The sequence below is a fragment of the Gossypium arboreum genome, chromosome 10 (genome assembly GCF_025698485.1).
Source record: "Gossypium arboreum isolate Shixiya-1 chromosome 10, ASM2569848v2, whole genome shotgun sequence".
NCBI lineage: Eukaryota > Viridiplantae > Streptophyta > Magnoliopsida > Malvales > Malvaceae > Gossypium > Gossypium arboreum.
The window spans coordinates 102,011,550-102,022,891 of record NC_069079.1 but is presented as its reverse complement, the minus strand read 5'-3'; the positions used below and the strand labels follow the sequence as shown (position 1 = coordinate 102,022,891).

Here is an 11,342-nt window from a genome sequence, read left to right as displayed (position 1 = left end):
GGAAAATCTGTTCTGACTGGAATAAAATGTGCTGATTTTGTCAATCTATCGATAATTACCCAGATTGAATCTTTCTTCTTCGGGGTCACACGTAACCTGGATACAAAATCCATTGTAACATGTTCCCACTTCCACTCTGGAATCATAATAGGTTGTAACAAACTCGTTGGTACCTGATGTTCTGTTTTCACCTGGTGACATATTATACACTTTGCTACAAACTCACAAATTTCCCTTTTCATACCAGGCCACCAATACATCTATTTCAAATCACACTACATTTTTGTACTTCTAGGGTGAATAGAATACCTGCTACTGTGAGCTTCAGAAAGAATATCATTTTTCATGTCTGAATTATTTAGAACACAAATTCTTTTACGATAGTATAACATACCATTTTCATCAATAATATACTCTGAATCCTTCTTGTCTCGAGCTATTTGTTTCTTTAATACCAACTTCGAATCTTCATCGTGCAACTCCTGAATTCATTGGAGAAATACAGGCTTGGCTTTAAATTCCGCTATTACAGATCCATCTTCACTAACAGACAAATGGGCATTCGTTGACCAGACTGCAAACAAAGATGATTTCCAACTGAGTGCGTCAGCAACTATATTACCCTTCCCCGGATGGTAATCGATAACAAGGTCATAATCTTTTAATAACTCAAGCCATCTTCTCTGTCTCAAATTCAACTCTTTCTGCGTCATCAAATACTTCAAACTTTTATGATCTGTATACACATAACATTTTTCACCATATAAATAGTGTCTCCAAATTTTCAAAGCAAAAACAATTGTAGGCAACTCCAAATCATGCGTAGGATAATTCTTCTCGTGTGATTTTAACTGCCGAGAAGCATAGGCCACCACTTTTCCCGACTGCATCAACGCACAACCTAAACCATTCAAAGATGCATCACTATATACAACATATAGCACACCTGATTCTGGTTGAGTCAACACTGGAGCTTTTGTCAACATCTTCTTCAACTAATCAAAACTTTGTTGGCATTCGTCAGACTACACAAACTCAACATTCTTCTGTAGCAATCGTGTCATAGGCGAAGCAATCATTAAGAAATTTTAAACAAAACGGCGATAATATCCAGTGAAACGCAGGAAACTTCACACTTCCATTACATTCCTTGGAGTTTTCCAATTTACCACTGTAGATACTTTACTCGGATTTACTCAAATCCCTTCGGCTGAAACAATGTGACCCAGAAATCCAACCTCATGAAGCCAAAATTCACATTTGCTAAATTTTGCATATAATTGATTTTCTCGCAAAGTTTGTAGCACTATCCTTAAATGTTAGCATGCTCGGGTTCTGTCTTTGAATAGATCAATATATCATCAATAAAAACAACTACAAATCTATCCAAATAAGGCTAAAAAATCTGATTCATTAAGTCCATAAATGCAGCAGGGGCATTAGTTAAACCAAAAGGCAGTACCAGAAACTCGTAATGACCATACCGAGTTCTGAAGGCAGTTTTCGGCACATCACATTCTTTAACTTTCAGTTGATAATATTCGGATCGAAGATCTATCTTTGCAAATATAACAGCACCTTTCAACTGATCAAACAAATCATCAATGTGAGGCATAGGATATTTATTTTTAATTGTAACTCTGTTTAGCTGTCTGTAGTCTATGCACAACCTTAGAGATTCGTCTTTCTTTTTCACGAACAAGACTGGTGCACCCCAAGGTGACATACTCAGTCTTATAAACTCTTTGTCTAGTAATTCCTATAACTGTGTCTTCAGCTCTTTTAACTCAGCTGGTTCCACACGATATGGTGTCATTGATATAGGAGCTATCCCCGGTACCACATCAATCACAAATTCAACTTCTCGATCTGGTGGTAAACCCGATAATTCTTCAGGAAATACATCAGGAAATTCATTAACAACCAACAACTATTCTAGTTTTGGTTCAGATCCTCGAGTATCAAGGATGTAAGCTAAAAATACTTCATTACCCTTCCGCATTAACCTCTGAGCTGAAAAAGCTAAAATATTTTGACAACATCATTTGAATTCTCAGGCTCAACAGAAAGTATATCACCTATCTAACATTTCAAACTGATTTGCTTCTCGCGACAATTTATCACAGCATCATGTTTTGTCAACCAATCCATTCCCAGTATAACATCAAATTCTCGAAAGGGTAGTAACATCAAATCAGTAGGGAACTCACAGCCTTTTATTTTTAGTGGATAATTTTGACACACTAAATTTACTATCACACTTTGTCCTAATGGATTAGTAACTTGAACATCATATTCAGTTGGTTCAATAAACAATTTCTTTTTTGATGCTAATACTGTGCAAATATAAGAATGTGTAGACCCTGGGTCAATTAATGCATATACAATAACATCACAGAGATAGAAAGTACTAGTAATAACGTCTGGAGCCATGGCTTCTTCTCTAGCTCAGATGTCGTATGTACGTGCTGGTGTTCTAACCTCTGACCAAGCAACAGAATCTTTTACACTTGAGCAAGTAGCTCCTACAACACTGCTTTGACTCACACGTTTACTTCTCTGAGAAGTAGCCATCTGTTTCTCCTTTTGTTCTTCTTCATCTTTTTGTAACAGAGGACAATTCTGGATAAAATGATCAGTGGCTCCACATTTGTAGCAAGCTCCTGCTTTACCTCTACATTCACCCAAGTGGTATTTTCCACAGTGTTGACATTGAGACCTGGGAGTATTTTGTACACTGGCTTCACTAGCAACTGATCTGATTGATATTCCACGATCAAGTTGAGTTACTCTAGTCTTCGATCGTTCAGGTACCGATGTAGCTGGAATGAAATCCTCCTTAAACTTTTTAATCAGAAATGCTAAAAATGATTTGGAGGAGCTTCTCTTATAAGATTATTTGTTTCTTCTTTCCTTTTGCATCTTTTTGTTGTACACTTCTTCCATCTTTTGAGCTCGATTTGATAAAACCAAAAATTCTCGAATTTTCGTAGCACCTATCATCATTCTGATTTCATCATTCAGCCCTTCTTCAAATTGGACACACATGTCTTCTTCTGTAGGAACAATCTCTCGAGCATATCTGCTAAGATATACAAACTCTCTCTCATACTCAGCTACTGTCCGATTTCCCTGTCGAAGATCAAGAAATTCTCTCTTTTTCATGTCTAAATATCTTTTACCAACATATTTCTTTTTAAACTCAGCTTGGAAAAATTCCCAAGTAAGTTTCTCGGCTGGTACCACAGCTTCTATTGTCTCCCACCAGTGATATGCTTCTTATTTTAATAAGGAAACATCACACCTTAAATAGTCATCTAGAGAACAAGCCATTTCTTTAAAAACTCTTATCGTGCTCTGCAACCAATACTCCGCTTTTACTAGATCATCATCTGACCTACCTCGAAATTCTTCAGCTCCAAATTTTTTGAGTTTTTCTACCGGAGTTCTCTTACTTGATTTAGTTATCGGAGAAGGAGGTGGAGGAGCAACCGATGGTCATACTGGTGGTACTGTAGAGGGAAGAGGTTGCTGGGTCTGACTCCTTTCTTGCATCCTCTCATTATACCACTGATTCATTACTCCAATAATCATGTTTCTAAGTTCTTGTTCTCGCATCAAGGAAATTGGAACATCACTACCTGTCCCTTGTTTAGATGTCTGTACTTTATTATTTGCTTTTTCCTATTCAGAATGTTCAGGTCTATCCGAAATCTTTACAATCTATTAAAAAAAAAAAAGGGTTAAATCGGATCATACACATCACACTACCACAGATTTATATGGCATATATTTCTAAACATTTTACACATCACATCCATTCCGAGAATCGGCTAAACTAAAGCTCTGATACCAATAAATGTAACATTCTCTAACCTCAAACTATCGCCGAAATAAGGTTACGAGGCATTACCGAACATATTGGTTAATTTACAAACAAGTCATGAATAAACAACAAACATATTAAAATTAAATATTAAGTCTCTTTTATGAACCCTCGAGGCCTAAATCACGTATTATAAATGAATAGGTACTTATTCAAGTATTCGAAATTTTTTTGTAATATAATTACTTTTTTATTTTTTGTTTATTTATTTTATTATTATTATTATTATTATTATTAAAAACTCAATATAACCCTTTTAGAAACATCTAACCTTTCCTGTAATTTCAAATTTGCAACCAATTCAATACAAACAACAAATCAATAAATACAATCTTCATCCAAATCACATTAGTTTCATAACAATATCACTAGTCCTTATTTTATCTAACATTATATCCATTCATACTTTCAAGTAGTATTTAAACATCTTAGTTAATTTCCATTCATATCATATATCAACTTATATTAACTTAACTAATATATTCTTGAGTTAATACAAAACATAGTCATATAAGCTCTAATACATGCCATATAAACCATTTAAAGTATTTATAACAAAATCTACCAGAAAATCGAGATAGTGTGACTTGAGCGTGATGATCCGATCCTCTGCCCTCTCGTTAATCTACAAAGAGCAATAAACATTACAAGTAAGCTGACTATAGCTTAGTAAGTTCATGCTTTAACTATAAATCTTACCAAATATTAGTTTTCCAAAATTCAAATCATATGGACATTTCAAGTAAGTTACTTTCATCCTGTAAGTCATAATTTCATTTAATTTTTTTTACTTAATTGAGCTCAATAATAATAATGATAACATTACTTACATTTCTTTTTCCACACGTTACATTTACGACTTACCAACTTGTTCATTCAAGGAACGACTTACTGATTTGAGTACATCGTGATCTAAAGCCCGAAGTCTAGTTGAAGCACATAAGTGCTAAACGGAAGCCCGAAGGCTAACTGAAGCACACAAGTGTTAAACAGAAGCCCGAAGGCTAACTGAAGCACACAAGTGCTAAATGAAAGCCCGAAGGCTAATTGAAGCTCATTAAAGCTGAACTGAAACCCCAAAAGGGTTAACTGAAACCCCAAAAGGGTTAACTGAAACTCATATGAGTTAACAGGAGCTCGTAAGAGCTAAACAGAAAGCAAATACGAGAATTCGCAACAAATGCTGAATCTTGATTTACTTTTGTAATTTACCGTCAATTCATCTTTTTCACTGAACGATCGTACTCATTTCCTGCATTCCGTTCCTCCGAAATACTCAGTTCAATTTTGTAACTTTTGTAGATAATTTACATATTTTCTACAATTAACATACATAAATATTAATCACCATTCATAAAATAATATTGAAATTTAATAATTTAACCATACGAACTTACCCGAAACAATTTGCAGTAGTTGTAGAGATTTCTGGAACTATTCTGAAATTTTCTCTTTTCCTCGTTTATCCTTGATTTCTTGATATGATGCAAAAATATGAAAAACCAATTTATTTCAGGCCTCCTATGGCATTTTTAGCTGATGAGAAAGAAGAAAAATGAAGAAAAAACTAGATAATTCCAATATAGTCCTAACTTTATTTAGTTAGTTTTGGCAATATTCCAATTTGCCCTTATTTCACTAATTTCCTGACTTTTTCTCAGCTATTGCCGTCCAAAATATCTCCCTTGGGAAAATTTTCTCTTTAGGTCCTTCCTCATTAGACACTTAAAGTTATTTAATCACTTTCACAAGTTTTACACCTTTACAATTTAGTCCTTTTTATTTAATTAACCACCCAAACAATAAAATTTTCTAACAAAATTTTAACATCATATTACTAACACTCCATAAATATTTATAAAAATATTTTTGGCTCAATTTTACGAGATCGAGGTCTTGATACCTCATTTTTAACTAAATTTATTTAATAATTTCTCTTTAAATTTTAATTTCACCTATTTAAAATATTTCTAACATCTCTCTCACTTCTAAATATTATTTTATTTTAATTTCCTAATCCCAGTCGTCAGATTTAGTTATCTCGAATCACTGTTTTGACACTACTGAAACTTTAGGCTGTTACATCGATTGACTGACCTGGGAGTTCTTTAAGACCGCTTTCCAAAGGAAGTATGTGGGGGCCAGTTATGTGGATACCCGTAGGAGGGAGTTTTTAAATTTAACTTAAGGAGATAGATTGGTAGCCGAGTATGAGGCTGAATTTTTGAGCCTGAGTCGCTATGCGTGAGGTATGGTAGCGACTGAGTATGAGCGATGTGTTCACTTCGAGGATGGCCTCAGGGATAATCTGAGGGTTCTGATAGCTCTACAGAGGAGTGAGACTTTGCTGCATTGGTTGATAAGGCGAAGATCACCGAGGAAGTGAAGGGTGCTGAGCGCCAGAATCAAGAGAGAGGTAAGAGCAAAAGGGATTCAGAGGCCTAAGAAAAAGGGCAGAGTTGATGGGCTGATCAAAGTTGGGGGCACCTATTTCTGCTACTGGATAGCTGTCGTGTACTGATTGTAGTAAACACCATCAGAGCGAGTGTTGGAAAAGAATCGGGGCTTGTTTGAGGTACGGTTCATTAGAGCACCATATTAAAGAGTGTCCGCGGAGGTCCAGTCAGATGCAAGCTCTGGGTACTGGTACTGCACCACCACCGAGAGCAGTTCAGTAGCCACCAAGAGGCCATGGTCAGGCCAGATATGGTAATGGGATGGGCCGTGGTTAGAGAGCATCAGGCATAGGTGCTAGTCATATTAAGGCGAGATAGCCGGCTTTAGTTTATGTTGCATATCGCCAAGAGGATGGAGATGCTCCAGACGTCATCATGAATACGTTCTTTATTTATAATGTACTTTTTACTACATTGATAGATATAGGATCCACTTATTCCTATATAGCCTGTACTGTGTTCAAGAACTTTGGTATCTTGGTTGAGAGCATTACGAGTGAGGTGGTTGTACTGAGTTCGCTAGGACAATCAGTAAGGGTAAATAAGTTGTTTAGAGACGTTCCTTTAAAGGTTCAAGTGGCTATTTTTCGGGCTGATCTGATAGAACTGCCTTTTGGAGAGTTTGACCTGATACTGGGAATGGACTGGTTGGTTAAGCACCGAGTGAGCTTGGATTGTGCCACAAAAAGGGTTGTATTGAGAACTGAGGAAGATAGCACGGTAGTCATAATTGGGGAACGTCAGAACTACTTATCGAATGTGATTTCTGTAATTAAGGGCAAAAAAGTTAGTTCGTAAGGGATGCGAGGCGTATCTGGCCTACAACAGTGTTTCAAATTCTGGGATTCTTCGGTTAAGGATATTAGAACGGTTAAGGACTTTCAGAATATTTTTCCTGAAGAGCTACCTGGGTTACCTCCAAATCGTGAAGTAGAGTTTGGGATTGAGCTCCTTCCTGGTACGATTCTGGTGTCCATCGCTCCCTATAGAATGGCACCGAAAGAGCTTGTGGAGCTTAAGGCTCAGATTCAAGAGTTATTGGATCGTGGGTTCATACGCCCTAGTGTGTCTCAGTGGGGAGCACTAGTTTTGTTCATGAAAAAGAAGGATGGATCCATGTGTATGTGTATTGACTATAAAAAATTGAACAAGTTGACAATCAAGAATAAGTATCCCTTACCGAGGATAGATGATATGTTTGACCAGTTCTGAGGGTCTTCGGTGTTCTCTAAGATTGATCTTCGATCAGGATATCATCAGTTGAAGGTTAAGGAGACTGATGTACACAAGACAACATTTAAGACTCGATACGGTCATTACAAGTTCCTAGTGATGCCATTTGGATTGACAAATGCACCAGCAGCCTTCATGGATCTGATGAACCGAGTGTTCCAACCTTATTTGGATCGAATCGTGGTAGTATTTATTGACGACATACTGGTGTATTCGAAGACTAAGGATGAGCACGATGAGCACCTCAGAGTGGTTCTATAAGTTCTACGAGAGAAACAATTATATGCCAAGTTCAGTAAATATGAGTTCTGGTTACGTGAAGTAGCGGTTTTGGGACATGTGGTTTCTACTGAGGGGATTAGAGTTAATCCTCGAAAGATTGAGGCTGTCTTGGATTGGAAGCAGCCTAAGACTGTATCTGAGATTTGTAGCTTTTTGGGACTTGTAAGGTACTATCGACATTTTGTAGAAGGGTTTTCACTAATTGCGACACCTTTGACTATACTACTATGCAAGAATATGCCATTTAACTGGACTGATGCATAGCAAAAGAGCTTTGAGAAGCTCAAAATTGTACTGACTGGGGCCCCTGTTTTGATACAGCTAGAGTCTAAAAAGAGTTTACTGGCTTCCGTGATGTATCACATGTCGGTTTGAGATGCGTGTTGATGCAAGACGGTAAGGTGGTAGCGTATGCTTCTCGTCAAATTAAGACTCATAAGGCAAATTATCCAATGCATGACCTAGATTTGGCCGCAGTGGTATTTGTACTAAAAATCTGAAGGCATTATCTGTATAGTGAGAAGTGTATCATCTACACAGATCACAAGAGCCTCAAGTATGTCCTCACTCAAAAGGAGCTAAATCTTAGACAACGTAGATGGATTGAGTTGCTTAATGACTATAACTATACGATTGAATACCACCTTGGTAAGGCCAATGTGGTGGCCGACGCACTGAGCCATAAGGTTATGACTGATTTGAGGGCTATGTTTGCTCGCCTGAGTTTATTTGATGATGGAAGTTTGCTAGCAGAGCTTCAGGTTAAGCCTACGTGGATTGAGCATATTAAGGGTAAGCAGTTGAAAGACGAATTGTTGGGTCTTCGTTTCTGACAGGTTGAGAATGGGCTTACTAAGGACTTTGGACTGAATAGCGAAGGGGTACTCTGTTTTCGTGGGAGAATTTGTGTATCGAAAGACATTGAATTAAGGCAGTTGGTACTGAGATAGGTGCATAGTAACCCTTATGCTATGCATCTTGGCGGAAATAAGATGTACCAAGACCTGCGTAGTTATACTGGTGGCTAGGACTTAAACGAGAGGTTACCGATTTTGTGGGTAAATGTCCAACTTGCCAGCAGGTTAAGGCTAAGCATCAGTTACCTTCAAGGTTGTTGTAGCGGGTTAAGATTCCACTTTGGAAGCAGAAGCGAGTGAAAATGGACTTCGTTAGTGGGTTACATCTCACACCCACTAAGAAGGATTCTGTATGGGTCATCGTGGATCGATTGACCAAGTCCACCCATTTCATACCGATTCATACTGATTACTCACTGTAGAAGCTGGCTAAACTATATGTGTCTGAGATAGTGAGACTGCATGGGGTATCGATTTCGATCATCTTTGATAGAGATCCTCGCTTCATATCTTGTTTTGGAAAAAGCTACATGAGGTTCTGGGTTTAAGGATAGACTTCAATACTGCTTTTCAGCCTCAAACAGATGGTCAATCTGAGAGGGTGATTCAGATACTGGAGGATATGTTGAGTAGCTGTGTGATTGACTTTCGAGGCAATTGGGAGGAGTATTTGTCGTTGGCAGAGTTCGCTTACAATAATAGCTACCAGTCTAGTATACAAATGGCACCTTACAAGGCATTTTATGGTCGTAGGTGTCGCAGTCCTTTTATGCTGGACTGAGTTGGGCAAGCGATGAGCTCTGGGTCCGGAACTGGTTTTTGATACTAAAGATAAGGTCAGATTGATACGGGATCGACTGAAAGCGGCATCTGGTAGACAAAAGTCTTATGCAGACTTGAAGTGACGCGAGATCAAGTATTCTGTGGGAGACTCTGTTTTTCTTAAGATCTCGCCATGAAAGAAGCTACTAAGATTTGGTCGTAAGGGCAAGTTGAGCCCTAAGTTTATTGGACCCTATCGCATACTGAAACGAGTGAGACCAGTTGCCTACCAGTTAGAGCTACCTCCAGAGTTAGACCAGATTCACGATGTTTTCCACGTATCGATGTTAAGTGCTATCGCTCTGATCCCACGCATATTGTTCCTGTAGAGGAGATAGAGGTTAGGCCAGATCTAACCTTCGAGGAGGAGGCGGTTCAGATATTGGATTGCGACATAAATATTCTGAGGAGAAAATCTATTCCACTGGTTAAAGTCCTATGGCGTAATCATAGCACGGAGGAAGGTACGCGGGAGCCTGAGGATGCAATGCATCAATAGTATCCTCATCTGTTCTAATCAAGTAAATTTCGAGGCCGAAATTTTCTTTTAGAGGATAGAGTTGTAACGCCCAAAAAATCTCATATTTATGTTCTATTAAAATATGACACAATTGTGTATTTGCTTCAGTGGTTAAGTGTTCTGAGTGTGGGTGAGAGGTCTCAAGTTCAAGCTATAGCTTGGACAAATTTTGATATTTTACTGAATTAAGCTTTAAACTTGATTAGTGGGTTTATATTTGGTTATTTGTAATTTTATATCAGAATGGGCCTGTTGGTTTGGTGGTTAAGTGGAATGTTGGAGTGTTGGAGGTCCTATGTTCGATTCTCTGCATTGGTGAGGGATAGTATTTTTCTATCTAGTTCTCGGCTAGAGTTGTTCTATGGTTGGACTCTGAGTAGTGGAGTGTTGGGTGGAGAAAAGTATGGGGAGTTGGGATAGGGGGTTATCAGAATTTTTTTTTCAGTTTTCTCTTTTTGCAAAATTCTGTTCTCTTCTTCCCCTCTCTTTGTCGAAATTCCATATCTCCCTCCCTCTTTTTTTTTGTGGTTTTACTCAAGTTCATCTCTTCTGCTGTGCTGCTAAGTTTGGTTTCCAATTGATCTTAACGGTTTCTTCTGAATATTGGTTAAAAAGGGGTTCGACTGGTTTGTAGATGTTAATCGGAGGGTTAATTATCGTTCATCGATGTTCTAAGGGTGTGGAATTCCCGTAATTCAATAGAAGGTAATGGTTTTTCTCTCGAAAGAGGAATATTCCCTTTCGGGTTTAGTTTAGTCCATTTGATTAAATGATAAACTTTTTGAAATTGGTAAATTATAGGTTCTGGAGTGCTCGGGGACCGGTTTAGCATCAATCGAAACCAGGTGTGTACTCGATTGCATAGAAAATGAGGGTTCGAAAAAAGCTAAAAACCTCACTGTCGACTCCACATGGGCGTGTGGTTGCCCGTGTTATAGAACACGGGCTTGTGATCGACGAGGCCGGGCCATGCGCACCAGACACGGCCATGTAGTGGCCAGGTAGGCCGTGTGCAACATACAGGCTCGACCGATTTGGGCCGTGTAGGCCCACACGGGTAAGCCACACGGTCGTGTGAGATTCGGGGATCACACGACTAAGGCCAATTTGAGCCGTGTGGGCCACACGGGCGTGTGAGCCCATTTTCACTGATTTGTTACCAAGGATGCACTGGTCGCCCAAAACGACTGTGAACCTACTGTAGGGTCGGTAAGCTGACCTAGACCTCTAATTGAATGAAATGACTGTATGATTGATTTATATGTATAAATGTTACCGAGCATGAT

The 11,342-nt window shown here is 38.4% G+C and overlaps 1 protein-coding gene across 1 annotated transcript; it reads left to right on the top strand.

Moving 5' to 3' along the window:
- The first annotated feature begins 6,126 nt into the window (after positions 1-6,126).
- On the top strand, positions 6,127-8,690 carry LOC128282105 (uncharacterized). The gene is made up of 4 exons (XM_053020296.1): positions 6,127-6,135; positions 6,251-6,302; positions 6,764-7,062; positions 8,511-8,690. Exons 1-4 carry the CDS (start codon positions 6,127-6,129, stop codon positions 8,688-8,690), a joined length of 540 nt encoding a protein of 179 aa, XP_052876256.1.
- Positions 8,691-11,342: the final 2,652 nt, after the last annotated feature.